Source organism: Schistocerca gregaria, chromosome 9, assembly GCF_023897955.1.
Source record: "Schistocerca gregaria isolate iqSchGreg1 chromosome 9, iqSchGreg1.2, whole genome shotgun sequence".
Taxonomy (NCBI): Eukaryota; Metazoa; Arthropoda; class Insecta; order Orthoptera; family Acrididae; genus Schistocerca; species Schistocerca gregaria.
The window spans coordinates 29041212-29060466 of record NC_064928.1 but is presented as its reverse complement, the minus strand read 5'-3'; the positions used below and the strand labels follow the sequence as shown (position 1 = coordinate 29060466).

The 19255-nt window shown below is 45.4% G+C and overlaps 1 protein-coding gene across 4 annotated transcripts in view; it reads right to left on the bottom strand.

The window, feature by feature from the left end:
* Positions 1-19255, bottom strand: part of LOC126291794 (uncharacterized) — a 146181-nt gene that overhangs the window by 24944 nt on the left and 101982 nt on the right. For all 4 annotated transcript variants that reach the window (XM_049985487.1, XM_049985489.1, XM_049985490.1 and 1 more), the window contains 2 exons: positions 16051-17044; positions 1123-3312 (listed from right to left, as the gene is read on the bottom strand). In XM_049985487.1, coding sequence (XP_049841444.1) covers positions 1123-3312; positions 16051-17044 — 3184 coding nt within the window. The remainder of the gene's footprint in view (positions 1-1122; positions 3313-16050; positions 17045-19255) is intronic.

The window sequence follows — 19255 nt, the reverse complement described above, 5'->3', positions numbered from 1 at the left end:
AGTTTTCTGTATTCTCATGGATGATGCTCACAGAACCACCAGAATGGTCAGTAGTTGAAAATACTCTAATGTGGCTAAATGAAAAGGGCATTCTAGTAAATGACAGCCTCTTATTTGATGAAATAGTTCATATACAGTCATTTGTAAAACAACAAGTGGAAACAGACAGTGAACAATGGAGTCAGTTGATGGCACACGAAAAATGGTGTTGGTTTTTCAGATCTTGCCAGTGTAATGAATAGTTCAGAGAATATAGCGCAGTACTTCTTTTCATTCCCTGCCCACAATGCAAATGTTGAAAGAGTTTTCAGCTTACTATCGTCACAGTGGACAGATGAGAAGAATAGATTTACGGTGAGGAGCGTTAAGTGTATTTTACTGACCTGTTTAAACTTCAGTAAATACAGTTGCACTGACTTATGTTCATACCTATTAGGCAAACCTGAGTTGCTGAATGAAATTTCATCTTCGAAGAAATATGATTGCAGTGTGGAATCCACAAAACCATAAATACCTTGTGTTGACTTAGAATATTTTTGTAGTGATTGTTACTGTATGTCTTTCTACATTCTGTGTTATAAATATAACATTTCTTAATAAGAAAATTTCTGAAAACTTGAAATGTACTTCTTTCCAGTGTTTCCATTCCTTGTTTGTTTTTGTACACACACACACACACACACACACACACACACACACACACGAATATCAGTGAAGGCTATATTTGCAGAGGAAGAAGAAATGTTAGCATTAAAAGTGAAATTTAACGAGAAACAAAAATTGTCCCACTTTTTGGCCAAAAAAATGTATGAAAGTCCCACTTTTGTCCGAAGAAAATATGGTCACCCAAGTCACAGGAGATGGTGACCATGTAACGTATGTAATTTGAAAATAAATAGATAAACAAAACTGACTTTAGTTATTGTGTCGTAAATTGACATTCTGTTAGTCATCAATTATTACTCTCATCTTACACATTCTCTCTGTAGTGTTGCTTTTGGACCTATAAGAAAATTGTAATAGTTTCTGCAGGGCCCAGTACCATCAAGATAAACTTAAACAATGGTTCCCCACTCGCTAAGGGAAAGAAAATAATGTATCTATAATGCTGTTTAGACTTACCTGTATTTGTGCGGCAACGTGGCCTTCTCCAGCTGTGCACCACTGAGTTGCCTGGGCTCGCGGACAGTCTCGGAGGACGTGCCGGAACAGGGCTCTGTAGCCGCGCCGCTCCCACACTGACCGCAGCAGCGCGGGGTCCTGCGAGCCCGCTGCGAAGTCGCCCAGGTGGCTGGCGTCGTCGCCGGCCTCCAGCAGCGCCTTCACTGCAGCCCAGCGGCGGCCCTCCGCGGCGTACCGCAGCGGCGTCCAGCGCAGCAGGGCGTCCTCCGCAGACAGGGCGCCCTGCTGCGCACGCCTGCACAGCCGCAGCAGCAGCAGCGAGGAGCCCGCCCCGTGGGCCGCCAGGTGCAGCGCGCTGCGCCCGCACTCGTCCGCCACCCCGGGTGTGTCGGCTCCCGCCGCCAGCAGCGCCCCGACCTCCCCCTCGTCGCCGCCCAGCACGGCAAGCAGCAGCGGCCGCCCTCTCGCCGCCGTGCGGTCGAAGGATTCCAGGAAGAACTCGAGGCTCCCGTCCCGGTACGCTTCTCGGTACACCGCCGCACAGCTCGGCTCTCCGAACCTGACGAAGCACCACTTGGCGAGGAAGTGTTCGGCGAACGTCCTGTGCAGGAACACAGGTTTATTGTCAGTGAACTCGTACACGATTCCAGCTTTTACGAAGATGTCACTGTCGAATGACGGACCCGGTGGTTCGTCTGCACTGTGCACCAGAGCCGACACTGCGAGCAGCATCAGCTGCTCTTCGTGCCTCTTCCTCGCCGCCTCGATCTCTTTCCTCTTGCCGGGAGCAGACAAGTTGTCACCCCACTTCTCCTCGTAAAGCCTTCTGAACTTATTTCGGAAGAAATCCTCGTACAGCGTCACAATATCGTATATTGCTGCTCTTTCCCCTGACAGGTTCACATACATTTTCGCAAAGAGTGGAATTCTCAGGAGATCCCTCACGCTCTTTTTGAGACCATCGATGGCTGGGACGTTTCGCCTCCAACCGTGAAGAGTGAAGAACTCATGTAGCTGAGCATCACTGAAAGGCCGCAAAGTGTGTGCCAGCACACCCATCCGTGTCTCCAGGTGTGTCACCGGCGCCGGCCTCGTCGTCACCAGGAGCTTGCCCCGATGTGGCGTCAGCAGCGGCAACACCTCGAGGCACTTGTCAGCGTAATCTGGGCACACCTCGTCGAAGCCGTCCACGAGACAGGCGACTCGCGGCGACTCCAGCAGGCTGTGGCGAAGCAGTGCGTACTCCAGCCTGCCCTCATCGCCCTTATTAAAGACACATTGCTGTAAGATGTCTTCTGAGGCTATCGTACCTCTGTCACAGTGATCAAAAACTGTGTAAAAGTCCAACAAATTAACTCTCAATAACCAACAGCCAGAATCCCTATCTTTTAATTGCTTCCCCACATGGGACAGCATCGTCGACTTTCCCACACCTGGCCTCCCCTCCACAATTACTGTATTACTGGCGGCATCAAATACTTCCAGCGGCTCTCTCTCCTTCTCTCTTACATATTCTCGAATCTTACGGGGGTCTCCTAGAACGTAAAGAATCTCCCATCCATCATCAGCAAATTGCAACACGTAAATATTCCAGTTCGTCTGTTTTCTACAGATTTCTCGAATACTAGACATCGCCAGGTTGTCAGTTAACGCAAACAGGGGCCACTCTGTTTCTGATGAAGTGAACACACTGCCCACATCTGCCACACTTAACACTGTATGTCCACCAATTTCGTGCGACAGCAGTCTGTAGGATGCACTGTCGGTGATGCACACATCATGTTGCCCCACAGACGAGAAGAATTCGTTCGCCACAAGACGCCGCTCCACCAGTTTCGTTGGAGAATAGTCTGACGGCAGTGGTTCCAACTCCTGGCCCATCTGCAGAGGCTGAGACAACTGTGCCAGGGCCAACAGCAGTGCCGGGTTCCCATCCACCACTGATTTGAGGGTGTCAGCATCTCCCACAAGGTCACGCAGGGGGCATTCGTACTGGTCCCCATTCAGTCTGACCTTGATATTCAAACTCTCATTCCAGCTGTCGTCACTGATGTTAGAAGATTGGTAAGTATCAATGAAGCAGCTATTTTCTGTCATTGATGCAATCACCAGACGGCGGTCAGTGTGCATCTGTTTCATCAGCTCAAAGAAAGTGTCGGAGTTATCACGGTCATCGTCGTCTACAAGTACCTGTAGATGATTAAAATTAATAAGTTAATTTCAGACATTTTCAAAAGTTTAAATTCTTTTCAATGCGGCATTTGGATTATTCCAGAAACTATAAAATCAAGATACCGAACTCTGTAAATATTACAATCTCGTTCTGACGTAATATAACATAAACTTCTGACATCAAAACAAAATTGCTTCCAATTTGCTGTTCCGTATGCACAAATATTTTTATATATAACGTATGGGCAATCTAAAAGTGGGACATAAAATATTTCGTTCACCTTGAGATACACAACTCAGTTCTCATCATTCGTATCTGCGGCAGACAATGTACGTTGGGTCATCTATATAAAGTGCATGAAATATTTTCTGGGTCAGTTTTAATTTGCTACACTATATATGCACATGAGATTATCAACATGTGATCCCAAATTTCGATTTTAATTGTCTTCTAGAAAGTAGACAAAGTTGCTTTCATCTATTAATAGAAATACAATTTATCCACAAAGTGATAGCAGTAATAATTCTATGCATGACAAGTTAGTTGGCATGACTGCAACAAACCTATGATTCGATAGTACTGCACTATTTGGATAAGACGCTTTCAGAGAGAGTTTATTGAAATAGTTTACCTCAGTCAAAGTAGAAGGTCGAAATAGCTCGACTGAGATATCTAATTTGCCTCACAACACCATATTTTAATTAATATGCATAAATTAGAACATAAATTACTTTCCACAGACGAGTATTAGTCAAAATCTTTAATATTCACATTCCCTTGATCACACTTCACCATTTGCTTTGCTTATCCATGAGACAGAATTCAATTATTCCGTTAATATTATAGTAGTGTTTTCACTTCTAGCACTATTGTACTCAAGTCAGCCAAGTTGAATAAACATAAACATGAATTGCATGCATAGAGAAGTGGCATTTGGTGAAAGAAATTGTTACATTGTGTACGTGCTGATAGCACTGACTGTTCCAACGATAGATTTGAAAACTACTTTGATATAGCCACTACATAAATTCATTGTCCCCTCGACCAAACACAACAACTACTTCAGCGCTTTAGCGATAAATGCAGAAACAGTACGTTTCTATTATAATAAATTTAAGTGCCGTGCTGTGTTTTTCTGTCTTTTTTTTTTTGGGCTAATCTCAGGAATCGATTTTCACTAACAGATACAATAATTTATGAGAAGGCTTTGTCGATGTGATTTACGTATGTTAAATGATAAGTGTGCGTATATGTACTTTTATCTGTACCATATTTATTTTGCGTTTGGAATGACTTCTCGAGACAATGCTGGGAGCTACAGATGGTCAGCGAAAGAGGGGCCGGCATCTGTCAGGAAAAGCAGCAAAGTAAACAGCCACCACAACTCTGGGAGAGCACCAAATCTTAACTAGAATTTGTTTTGGGCTGGGTAGTTTTGTAGTATAGCACTTGCCAAAAGATTATGGCATTTACTCCTGTCAGAAGTATCGACTCTTCAGTCTGCCTTTAAACTAGCATTCACCTCTCATTTATGTGAATATCTGTCAGAATAAATATATGGTTCAGATTCCACTTAGCTTGCAAGTCCCCTTTTCCTGATTAGATAACTGTGGACGTTCGAGGACACACAGGTCACCAAAATGGCACCCTATTAAAATACATGCACCAAGTTAATGTGCGACACAAAATTTTTGTTTCCACAACCTATTAAACACTGTCCACCACGTTAATATGACCACCCGTCGAAAGTCCGAAAAGCCACATTTTTCAGAATGGACGGTCGTGAGACTTGGTAGGAGGAGAGCCAGTGTGGTTGTGGGACGCACCGACAGGGATACGGAGCCATGCAGACTCAAGTGCCGTGGTCATTTGCGGTAGGTTTCTCAGTTGAGATCCGTAGCGTGAACAGCCCCATTGGGGTGTCCCAAAGATTCTCAACTGTGCTTGGAAAGTATGGTGAACACGTGAGTACGGTAAATTCATCCTGGGACTTTCGAACCACACATGTAAGCTGCGAGCTGTGTGACACTTAGCACTGTCCTGCTGGTAGTGCCATCGTGTCGAGAAAAAAACAAATATAGTCCCCAATGATGGAGGCATTCTTGTGTTGAGCCATTGTGCCTTTTAGAAAGACGATGTCACTCAAAGAATGTAACGAAAACATTTTCCAGACCATAATGCTCCCTCCTTGTTTTCTTTCATATGTCACGTCTTACATGCAATGACCATCCGTCCAATGGAAAATGAAACGTAATTTATCTGGAAAAGCCACCAGTCGCCGTCAGCGGCCGTTCATTTGCGGCACTGGCGTGTGTGTTCCATTCTCCGTAGCCAGTGAACAGCAATCAGCATTGGTGCGCGCTGCCGAGGCCTATCCGCAGCAAAGTTCACTGAACAGTCCTCGAGCAGGCACTGGTTGATCTGGCGGTGAGCTGCTCAGCAGTTGAACGTCTGCTCCCCTACATGTGTCTTCACTCAGCTCCACCATCTGTGGCCCTTGGTGCACCGCAGTTGTCACAATGACCAGTATGGACAGCACCATTTTTCCATGCACCATGTACTTCAACCACAGCGGCATGTGAACAGTTCACTAATTTACCCGTTTCGGAAATGCTTCCACCGTTGGCCTGAAAACAGTGATTGGGCCCTTTTCGAGTTCTGCACTACGACAAGGACTGCATTGTCTCCCCCTTCCCCCCCCCCCCCCACTATACTTTATATACCCTCCACTGCTAGTACTGCCAAAACTATGACACGGATTTTAACGTGGTTTCCACAAATAGGTAGACTGATTCAAGTTTACATACCTAAATTATTATCACTAGTGAGACAAGTCATTCGCCATACATACTTAGAGCTCCTGAGGGAAGCTTTGGCTAGGGTAGGACGCTGTAAATGTATTCTAGCCTTTTCTCCATGACTTCACCCACGTATGTGTTCTGCACATGTATTCCACAAATTTCGTTCTTCCCCTCTCTCTATCCACGTCTTCCTCCCACTTTGATCTGTCCATCTCCTTATCCCCAATCTCTCTCTCTATCTCTGTCCACTTCATCCTCTCACCTTAACCTGTTGATCTCCTTCCCCCTACTCTCTCTCTGTCCATCTCATCCTCTCACCTTAACCTGTCCATTTCCTACGCCCTACTCTCTCTCTGTCCACCCCATCCTCTCACCTTAACCTGTCTATCTCCTACTCCCTACTCTCTCTCTGTCCACCTCATCCTCTCACCTTAACCTGTCCATTTCCTTCTTCCTACTCTCTATGCTTCTCCATATCCTCGTGCCTGTCCATCCGCTACTTCCGCCTCTCTGTGAATTCCCCCCCCCCCCCCGACCCCCAGTTTCTCTATCCATCTCATCCCCATCTCTTTCCTAAGCCTTGTCCATCTGTAAGTGTAGCTCCTACAATGCATGACGATACCAACTGCAGAACATGCTTGTTATATTTGACAGCGTAAATCTCAGAGTTTCAAAAACTCTTTCCACCTGTATGTCTTCTCCTCTAGGAGCTATGAGGTTCTAACTTCTGCAGTGCTGCTTCTCAGATAGCGAGTAGTGTGTGAATAAAATTTGCTTGATATCATAATTAACTGTAAAAACTGGTACAGGTGAAAGTATCCAATAATAGAAGCAGAAAATTTCCTCTAAATGGGGGTTCACAAAGCAGTCATTTGGGAATTCATTGCAAATGGGCGTTTACCACCTATCACTGACTTCAGTGTGAAGTATGGTCCTAGTTAGTAAAAAAGTATTTCAAATAAACTTATCGATTAAGTTACCATTTAATTGGCCACAAATTTTATGTACTAACAGTCCCATTTAGCAGTGTTTGCAACCAAGTAGCTGAGTCTTTATTTTTCAGTTGTAGTTCATGTCTCAGGTACCATTGCAAAGTATTTGAACAGCAATGTTAATTAGTATAAGATAACTGACTTTTTTTCGAGAGGTTTCTAAGCCAATTATGAAGTATATAGTTCCATTAAAAAATCATACTTGCTTTAACGTGTTGAATGATACTGTTGAAACCTTTTTCACGTTCATAAACTTTCATAAAAATAAAAAGGGTGTTTCACAAATGATCCTATATATGTATAACGAGTGATCGTTACGTTTCCATTCGAAGGGCATACAGTCCAGAATCAGTGAATCTTTCACAAAATGAAAAGGGTGTTTCACAAATGACCCCATATATGTATAACGAGTGATCGAAAAGTTTCCATTCGAAGGGCATACAGTCCAGAATCAGTACGCCAATCGGGCAAAATCGCTGTGAAACTGAAGCAATCATCCCATCGACGCAGCAAGTTGAAGATACCTGTTTGGTAAAACACCGTGTCCTGCTGCGTGAAGAAGACCGTAACCACCTGTCCCACACCGTCGATCGCAGGAACCGTCGACCCTCCACGGCCTCTCTTAAGGGAGCGAAGGCGTGGTATAATAGCACGGGGAGAGACCAGGGCTAGAGGATGGGAGCTCAAGTGTCCGACAACGGATCTGCCGTCAGTTATGCACAAAACGCATTCTTCTTTCTCCGATTGATGTCTACCGTTGTTTATCCATTGGCAGCCAAGAAAAGAAAACAGCACGTTGTTCCTGTTGGACGCATTTGGCAACAGTAGTGAACGTTCCCACATTTACCGCACACACGTCACAGTCCTCTGCCTACACGTCGGTGCCTGCATGCCCCGTCGGGGTCGTGCTACGTTGCCTAAGCGCTACACTGACGCCATCAAACGGAACATTTTTCAATGCTCTTATATATAAACGGTATCCACTTTGTCTTGAGCACCACAAGTAACGTTTTGGCCGGAGTCAAAATAAAAATTAAAAAAAATTGTCGAGTAAGTAATGTCAAGGGACATTAACCAGTATGGTTTCTTTTCTTGCAACTTTGTTCTTTATAATGCGAAGGGCAGCAGAGCATCAGTTTTAAATGCTCGTAGCTTCCGACATTTTTTAGTCAGTAATCAATTCCCTCATCTCAAGACCTGTTAAGAAACGTGTCAGTGTACTACTCACGTAAACATGGCGACACCACAGTGGTGTCGTGAGCATAGCCTCGCGCAGCGGCCGGTGCCACTCAATATCTTTTTCATCCTGCTGCTGTTTTGTTTAGGCAACAATAAGTTACACAAATCAACGAGTTTTTGTTTTATTTTTATAAGTACTTGTGCACTTTCATCATGGCAGACGAAAGAAACGGTACGATTATTTACGATGAATGCGCGGACGTGTTGTCTGACGTTCCGGTCGACTTGGCCGATTGGGAAGGGGACATTGGATATATAAAAAAAAAAAAAAGTGAAACAGAATCGTCGGATGATAGTGAAATACGTCGAAGAAGAAGTCAGTGAACGCTACGGTTCCTAACTGATTCTGACGAATCAAACGAAGAACGCAGACTATGATTTACTGAGGACCAATAATAAATTTGAAGGATCTCCGGGTCCACACATATTTCCCAAAGATACACAGAGCATCGTGGGTATCGTAGAATTATATGTTGGGAACGACCTATCTGAATATATTAGCAACGAAACCAAGAAGTATTAAAGTCAAAATTGCAAGAGAAGAAAACTGGATAAAAAAATGCCAAATTTGTCAACGTTACGGGACCCGAACTTAGAAAATGGTTTGAGGTTGCTATCCTTATGGGAAATGTAAAAAAAGCAAGGATCGATGATGACTGGTCAACGAATCCGTTGATAGACACACCGATATTTCGTAAAACGATGTCCCGCAACCGATTCAGACAAATATGATCATTTTTACATTATTCCGACACCAACAATAAATCGCATGATGCCGGCCGGCTTTTTAAAGTGCAATTTGTAATTCATTATTTTCCCAAAAAGTTAGAAGGAACGTTTAATCTACGTCAAAACATCTCAGTTGATGAAGGAATGATACTGTGGCGTGGACAGTTAAATTTTAAAATTTACAAGCCGTCGAAAAGTACGAAATATGCCATACGCATTCGGATTCTGTGCGATTGCAGTACGGGATACATTTCCTCATTCAATATATATTCCGGCGCTGGACAACCTTTAGCAAAAACAGTGATGGAACAATTGACTCCTTCTTATGGAAAGTGGCATCGCCTCTACATGAATAATTATCATAACGATGTAGAACCTGCAAAGACGTTAGTTCAAAAGAAAATTCGAGTTTCTGGAACGGTATGGTGCAATAGAGGATTTCCGGAAAAATTAAAGCTCGCAAAAGTCAATGTGCTTGACGCTTGTCATCAACGGCAAGCCTGCGACAAGCCAAGTAATCCGAATTAGCGCTGCCGGCGCCAAGCGAATAAACTTGTACAAGACGTGCGGACGGCAAAGTTTTGCAAACGTGACACAAAATTGACTATGACTCTTTCGTACTAGAGCAAAGTGCAGGGTAAAGAAAGTCATGTACCTGCTGGAGCTGAAAGTAAACAAGAAGTAAAGGAGAACGCACACGCGTCACTACTGCTCTGCTGGCTTCAATTCTGCACAAACCCGCGGCGTCCATAGCTGCTCCACGTCGGTGACACTGCACCCACAAATCGTCAACTAAAGACGGTTGAGTGCATCACCCCTGTGTTTTCGTTTGTTTATTGTCAGCTCCAGCAAATGGACGAGTTATTTTGCGAACTATGCGCTAGTCCAGGAGAGTGAAATCAGTTTTACGCTACGTTTATAATATCTTTTAATAACGTTTACTTGAATGAACAATATAATACGTTTGTGAACAGGTCTTGAGGAAAGGAAGTGGATTACGGAAAACAAAATATATGGGGTGCTATTTAAAAAGATGTACAGCTGTTCACATCTTCGAATCGAGGTTATAAGAAAGAAAATCGTGCGGTTAATGTCCCCCAGGTAGCTAAACCACTTTTTCTTTTGATACTTTTTTATTTTGTTTCCGCACAATTATTTGGGGTGCTCAAGTGCTATATACAGATCAAAAATTGTTCAAATGGCTCTGAGCACTATGGGACTCAACTGCTGTGGTCATCAGTCCCCTAGAACTTAGAACTACTTAAAGCTAACTAACCTAAGGACATCACACACATCCATGCCCGAGGCAGGATTCGAACCTGCGACCGTAGCAGTCGCACGGTTCCGGACTGCGCGCCTAGAACGGCGAGACCACCGCGGCCGGCTATACACAGATCAGCCAGATCATTATGACCACCGACCTACTGTCGATATAATCCCATCCAGGAGATGGCACCGTCTCCTGGCGAGGAATGAGTGGTGGTCAGGCAGACACACGGTACATGTAGTGTCAGGGAGCATGTTGTCCCTATGTAGAGTGGGGGAAGGCGCGCAACCTGTGTGTTCGACTGAGCGCAGGTTGTGATGGCCCAGACGATGGCCGCACACACACACACACACACACACACACACACACACACACACACACAGCCGACTCGCGGCGAGCCAAAACGCTTCATCCGGTAGGACGACCGTCCGACGATCCTGCAAGACCGTGGCCCGACTCAAGTGATGCGTGGCGGCAACGGTCGGTAGAGCCACGTGGCCGCAGACCTCACAGCTCCAACCCGCCTGCTCCAGTGCCGCATTGCAGCTCCCCGACTGGCAGGCCCGGACTGAGCTCCAGACACGTCCCAACTGACTCGCAGCCCGAACTCGCGAGCCGAACTAGTTTGAGACAGACAACGACCGGCAAGTAATAGCAGCCGAGCAAACATACTACGAGAGGGGATATGTCGATACGCGCTGCTAACGCCGCTCACGGTCACGAAAGCAGCAACTCAGTGACAGTAGTAATTTAAATTATCGTAGTGAGGTGGAAGTACGTTAGAAACAGGGTGTAAAATACATGATGGCGGGAACACAACCACGCACAGCTCAGTGGGATTGGGTGGCCATTCCTCACCATAGATGTCAGATATTGAAGGCTGGGCAGACTGGCAAAAAAGGACGGGTGACGAACTAAAATTATACTGTAGTGCTGGGCAGAGCACAAGTGTGTCTAAACACACAGTGCACTGAACACTCCTAAGTATGGGTCTCCATAGCTGATGGCCTGTGCATGCGCCAATGTTAGTACCCGACATTGGCAACTACGACTGAAATAGGCACCTGACCATCGGCACTGGACGTTGCAGTGGCAAAGCGTTGCATGATCTGAAGATTCCTGACACCTTCTTCATCACGCCAACGGGAGGGTCTGAATCTGTAGTCTTCCAGGGAAACAGCTGCTCCACATCGGTAGTCAGGACGAAGGGAAGCTGGCAACAGTTCCATTTCTCTCTGAGGAACATTCACGTGGCATCCGTGGGTCCAGTGGAGCTCTTGCAAGGCACCATGATGGCCAACACTGGTTCCAGATCATGTACCCTCCGCACGACGTCAATGTTTCCCGACAGTAGCATCATTTATAGACAAGAGAATGGCCATCTCACGAGGCCAGGAGTGCGAGGGAATGTTCCGAGGGTGGTGAGGGTTCCAGTTGATGCTCTGACTTCCCAGATAGCCAGACTTGAACCCAGTCGTACACGTTTGGGTGTGTGACTGAACATGGCGTCAGAGTTCATAGCCCCATCCCCGGAATGTAAGGGAATTAGGTGAGTTGTCTGTGCAGATGAGGTGCCAACTCCCTCCAGCGACCTGCCAATACCTCATTGCCTCCATACCAGGACGTGTCACTGCTGTTATCCAAGCCAAAGGTGGACATACCAACTATTAGCTAGGTAGTCATAATGTTCTGCTGATCAGTGTATATATGTAGCGTGGCATGAGCCCTTTATGCAGGTGTTGAACAGAGATGAAGAGAGAAAGTCCGAACAAGGAAGAGGATCCGAAGATGAACATGATCTCAAAATTGTAGAAAATGTGATTAGCTCAGAGTCACCTTTAGAGGAAGAGAACAATCAAGTAGCTAAAAAATAGAAGGTCCCCAGGGGCCTATAACTTTGCACCGGAGCTTCTGACCACTGACCGAGGCACAGCCAGTGATATTCCTCACTATCTTTTGACAAGGACTCGTACTTGTCGAGCGTGCCACAGCAGTGCAGAGAATTACTCCTCATCAAATTTCCAAAAAAAGAAGGAGACCTCACCAGCTGCCGTAATCGGAGGGGATCAACTTGCTTACGATTCGAGGTAAAGTGTTGCAACAGATGATCCTTTATAGACTCAATGTGCAAATTGAAATGCAGTCAAGAAACGACGATGCCAGTTTTATTTTAGAAGTAACCGTTCTTTTACAGGTCAAATAAAAACGCTTAGAATCATTATCGAACAATCACATGAATTTATTACTAGGCTTTATATGCTTTTTGTAGACTTTGAAATGACCATCAAAAGAACTCGTATGCGGAAATCTTTGAGAAGTACGTGATACCAGAGAAGACAGTAAAGGTTATCATGGAGGGCTACAGTAACTACATATGCCGACTCATCCACGAGCTTAAAGTTATAAAATCTTTCCAAGTTAAGCCTGGAGTTGCCAAGGATGAATTTTATCTCGGACCTTTTCTTTACTGGTGCCAGATGAAGTGGTGGTGAAGAAGTGTAGGATATAAAAGGAACTGACTAAGCGATTGGAAGATCTTGACTTTCTGATGGTATCTGCCTCTTCTCGCAGAACCACGTTGATGTGAAAGGAAAGCTGCAGGACCATCAACATAAAGCCATGATTTTTGGGCTGAAAGTGAATGTCGTCAAGACGGAGGTTATGAAAATCAACACAAGATATACGAGTAAGCTGAGACCATATTAAAAAAGTAAAGTACGTTGCAAGTGTAGCTACTGAAGACGAGGAGCAGCTGCTGATGTTAGAGCGAGAATCCGAAAGGCGAATGGGGCCATCACGCACCTGTATCCATTACGGAGAACAAGAGAGATTTCCATAACAACCAGACTTGGACTATTTGGTACGGACGTGAAAGCTGTGATGTTACACAGACGTGAATGTCGGGACGCTACCTCGACCAGCGCCAAGACTTTAGAAGTCTTCCCGGCTAGATGTTTCAGGCAACTTCTTTAAATCTTTTGGTCAAATTTGTTATCCAATGGACCTTTAGAATCGAACGACAGAAGAACCTATCGCCATGCAAATGAAGGGAATCAAGTGTAGCTGGATCGGACGCACGCTCTGAAAAAGGGAGGATGCTGTAGACAGACAAGCTCTCTGCTCGAACCCACAATGTGAAAGGAAACTAGGAAGACCAAGGACATCACGAAGGAAGACAGTGCAGGAAGAAGCCAAAGCAGAACAAAACGTTTACAGAGTTGAAGAGCTACTCATAAAAGCAACAGGAAATAAGCCATAAGGCAAAGATATATACGTAGAGGGTGATTCAGCTAAGTTGCTAATATTAGTTTTTCCTTGACCGTTTCAGATATCGTATTTCTGTTTTCATCCAAACTGTATGTGAAAAAGTGCTCAGTAAGGGACTTACAGTCATTATTGATCACTATCTTAATTACAGGTATTCAGGGTGAGTCAGTTGCCCCTACCGTTGTCGTTTTATGCAAGTCGGAGTGCTGTAGCTGGTCTTCATAAACCAAGCGCGAGATTTTCATATTCTGTCCCTCGGCATACACAAGCTATTAGTCTTACAGAAGAGAAATGACCAGGATCTTTTTCTAGCGAATTTAATTTAGTTACATTTTATACCAGGTTACGTTTTCACTAGTTATTCAAGAAAAACGTATAACAGTGACCTTCAAAAGCATTTCTGCTCCCACACTCATTTCTCACGAGTCATGATTTCGAGTATGTTGTTCGTAACACTCCCTCCTACCGCTGAACAATCTCCGACTATACGAACTATTCCCAATATTCGACGATTTTTGGTCTCTACTGGTTAGGCTATTACGCCTCCAGTATAGTCGGCTACTTTGTTCACATTATTAATTTAAACGTGCCCAAGAGGGTAAAGAACGGAAAACGAATTTTGTAAACATTAAACTAATTACGGCGACAGTTCTATCCAACCTTAACCCTACAAGCACAGTACTTTCGTAGTCAGAAGCCTTGACGAATACAACGGCATAATTGTGTGTTTTATGCTGTTAAGATTCACAAAACGTCAATTTTACAATTTGCTAACGCTCGACTAAGAAGGTGGTGTAATAAGGCCAGCTAGTGAAGTCCTTAAAAAGCCGAATGAGGGAAACAATTCGTGCAGGCGCAAATATTTGTACAATGGTAGGAGAGAATACTATGAACAACGTACTATAGTTCAATACTCTTATCTTGGCGGTTCGCGCATGCTCCCCCAGACGCGGGAGATTGCTGCGTTGCCAGCTGCACACGCCAAGAGAAGCAGCGGCATAGTATAGTATAGTTCGCAAACTTACGTTTACGGGGGAGCGCGCAGTTTATGAAGTAAAGCCACCACGGCCGCATTAACCCTTTCGCTGCTACAGAGACGCGCTCCCCGCACTCCGCGCTGTGCGCGATTTTGTAATCACTGCACTGCTCGCCTGTGCAGACACATGGTGTTCCGACTGCTTTGACACACTTATCATTCGATTTCACAAAAACTATTTGGCCCAAAAATTTGATTTTTACACATGTTCTTGACTGATACCTTTCCCCCTTAAATGACTTAATTTTGTTTCGATGTTCAACGCAGTTATTCTGCAGCATTAAATGTAGTAAACCATTGTACGAAATGTTGAAGAGTTTGCAGAGGTAAAAGTCCATAGCGTAAACCTTCCGTATGGTCAATTTTAGTTCGCACTAGAAATTTCAAAAAATTACATTCAAACAAATAAAATTAATGAAGTAAGACGCTTCGATATTGTTTTTAAATAAAGAAAATATTAAGCACCTTAACCATTACGCTAACGCAACTCATTCCATCCACTCCTTGAGTATTTTAATATATTACGCAAAATACCGACAAACACTGTTGCTATGATTATGAATTACTCACGTTTCGTCGAAGTACAATAGGAAGTAAACAAATACCGCTGTGTAAATGTGACGAAAGCGGTTAGTGAGAATGATACAAACTCCTTTCCTTGCTATCACATGAATTAGGAGGCTTATTGCTTGTTTCATTTAATTAATTAATAAAATATGAAGCAACTGGCATAACGAATGCGTTTTCCAAACTTTCTATAAAAGAAAGTCTGCTATCAAGACATTGCTTTTGTTCAGTTACTTTATTTATGACTGAACGTTTGTAAAACTGAAGACACTCGTCCGTGCTCTGCGCTGCAGTCGAGCTCTGGCAACGTCGTTCCCTGTTCATTGGCTGACTGTGTCTTGTGACGTCAGATGCGCAGAACGAACCTAAACTCGGCCGCCGTCGTAAATGACGCGCACTTTGGAAATCCTGGCTGGTGGGGGCTGGTGGGGGAGTCCGGCTGCGTTCGAAGGCCAGTTGAGTCACTTGAGAACGGGGACGCGTAGAGAGCGAGAGAACATAAAAATCTTGGGCGTGCTTTATGAAGGCCAGCTATGACATTGCGGATAGCATAAAACGATAGTGGTATGGCAGTTGAATCTCCCTCTGTAGTTATTTATTTCACTTTTTTCTACTGTCGATATTTCTAAAAGAGGCAAATTGAATGGTGTTTCGTTGTTCAAAATCCGATTAGTATTTTCGGAGAAATTACACGTTGTTATTAATTTCTCACAGTTCGTTTGGGTGAAAGCAGAATTAGGATATCTTAAACACTCAGGAGGTAAACAGCGAAAGTGAATTACCCTATTCACAATTTTCCTTAAAAATAAGGTGCACAGTTAAAATCTTTTTGACGTTTCCATCACACTAACACGTACCAGCCATCGGCAAAACGGCCCCCAGCAGCACACGATCCTCTGCCGCAGCGCTCTGAAATGTTCCATACCGACCACAATGTGTGTTTCGTGAGCCAGTGCCTGGTGGATCTTGGTAGCAGTCAGGGCTACCGTTTCCTTGTCCGGAGGTCTGACCCACGCCGGGTTACAGGCCGTCACGTAATTCCGAACGTCCTCCACGGTGTCGAACTGGAGCCCGACGGTCGCCGCCCCGCAACCACTCACTTCGCTCCTGACGTACTCGTCGACGAGCGCCCGCCAGTCGCTCCAGCCGCTCGTCAGGCACACGCTCCGCCCGTTCATCCACTCCCGGACGCTCTTGCACAGGCCGTCGCAGAGGCGTCCGCACAGGTCCCCGGCTCCCAGCAGCTCCTCCAGTTCCCCGCAGACGTCGCCGGCGACCTCCTCGCTGTTGCTCTGGCCGCACAGCACGTGGAAGCGCTCCGCGAAGCCGGCGTCCCCACGCACCGCACGCCACACCTGCTCGTCGGCCGGGTCCAGCCTGTAAAGATCGCCGCCAGTCCGCAGCAGCTCCGCCCCCGGGACGCCGGCCTCGGTCTGCCTCACGAACATGCCGTCGCAAGTGTCGGCCAGACGCGCGTTCGTCAGCAACACGAGCGTGAGCCGCTCCATCTTCAACGAGTCGCGTATCTTGGTGTAGGAGGCGTAGTACTTGGCGAGCCCGAAGTCACAGTTGGGGGCCTCGGACAGCCACGTGTTCCGGTGGATGGTCTTGGCCCGCTGGGAAGTTTTGTGCTTGAGCTGGACCAGCAGGCCTCGTGCTTCGCGGTGCCCCTCGGGGCGCCACACCAGGACCAGGTCGTCGAACTTGCCCGCATCGTCGTTGTTGGAGGACAGCTGGAAGTGCAGCCGGCGCTTCAGGCAGCGCAGGAACACCAGGGCCAGTACGCGCTCCTCGTACCGGTCCCCCTCTCCTGTGGAGTGGGCTCCCTTGCGATACTCCAGGCCACCGGACCTGCAACAGACGATTTCATGTCTTTTACAGGAGCAGATCGAGAAGCCAGACTCCGTGGTCATGGGACGAGACAGTACATGAGATTACTGAGGTGTCAGCTCAGAGGGGTGTTCTGAACACAATTTGGACACGAAGCAGCTCAATAGGCTCTGGAGTGGAAGGGGTAGGCTAGCAATAGAACAGTGCATCACCATTGACTAGACACTCATTTATTGGACACATAAGTCAGGTATTACCCAAAAGAAACAATCAGTACAAATTACAAAATAATATTGTTCTCCTTTAAGTCACTCAATCATTTAAACAGGCCAATAGCAATCATTTAACTGAAAGCCTTTTAACAAATCAAGACTAGAACATTTGAATGATGAATTAAAATCATATTTAAATAGGCTCTGACCCAGCACATATTTTAAAACGAAATACTTCCTTTAAGGAACCAGCGATCAAAATTACATAATCCTCAACAACCATATTACATCCAAGACATTTAAGATTAGACTGTAATATATAACATCAGACAGCTGCAGTCCCAAGTTTTAAGCAGCGCATTTCAGATGGACTGCGCTGCAACAGTGCAGTACAAGTCCCTCAGAGGATCTCCCCACACAGGAAGTTATTACCACAATCGACAAAATATCAACATCATTCCATGTACAGACCTAAAACAAACTAAAAGCTCTCTTAATTTTGGTACAGTTAATTCCCTTTCAACATAACATACATCGCAAGTCTAGCGCGCGAAAAACTACAGCGATGCACTCACCACGTATCCTTACAAAATCCAAGCACAGAGAGCCGGCTCCCCAATAGCGGAACATTTAACTACGTGCAGCGTGCGGGTTTGCGGCATGCTGGTCTCGCCCTGAACCTCAACACCAGTTCAAATACTAGTCAGCCTACAATCTTGAACCACCATACACATTCCTTCAGTTACTGCATAGAAAGCCAATGTGATAGGCAAACAGACCAGCATATGATAAAAGCTTAAGCAATTTCCTTACTAGACAACCCTTATGAATAGTAGCCGTAATTTTTTTAAAAGTGAGCACACTCACAATCAAAAGACAAACAACGCCAATCTTAAGGACAGTAGCACATAAGCAAGTAGTAATGGTAACTTCTGTTTAGATTGGCTACAAATTAGCGCGTGATTTAACACACCAGAGAATAGTCTTTACAACACAACCATCAATACAATAGCAAATTACTCACACGTGTACTCCACCACGATTTCGATTCGCAAAGCCATACACAAAACGTGGAGAATGTATCACTTAGACCAACGTAATGGTGCTCCCTCAGTTAACCCAAATAACTGACTCCCTTAGTTTCACAGCAAGAACCAGACCTAATGAAACCACCACAGATTTCGCCTCTAAATTATCACAGTACAAGTGAGACTGAATCACAAATGTAATGTTACATCACCAGTTCCCGTATAGTCAATACAAGCGCCTGATTTTCACCCGTTTATAACGGCAGGCAGCAACATCGTACGGAAAAGAGCGAAGACACGAGCTCTTACCAACTCTCTTCTCCGAAAGCAGCCACCGCAACTCTCTGGAACCACTGGGACATCCAAAGCAAAAATCGTTGCTCCTTCACACAAATTACAGGACGCCCGCTTCCCGCTGCTTGCTACGGCGCCTTCCGTTCGGAGCCAGCTCGTATATCTCCGTGCGATAGGTCCGGTCCCACACTCGCTGTGTCAACCCGACAACCGCCTTCCACCACGTCCCGGAGCACACCCCCACAGGACCTCCCCTCGTTACTCCTCGGGTAGGCCCCAGAGGGCGATATGAGCTGCCACGGCTCAATTACATTGGAAAATTAATAATGGTGGTTTACCTCAAGGATGTTTTGCCTCAATTTCTTTTCAGTCTACGCGCGCGCGCAGACACACACACACACACACACACGACTTATCAAAAACATCTACAAGATAATTCATTTATGCCGATGAAATTCATCTCGTAGTCCAATGTTCCAACTTTTCTGGTGCTGAAACCACCTTATCTGCTGGTACAAAAGTACTGGAAGTACACTTGAAGAAATGGTGGGTTATATCTGCATTTCGCCTATGCAGTGGACAGGCAAATTACAAACTAGAAGTCACATTCAGAAGTCAAAGTCCTGCCATACTGCAATACACCAATAAACCTAGGAATAACATTTGACATAGCTCTAACTTACAAGTGGCACGTTCCA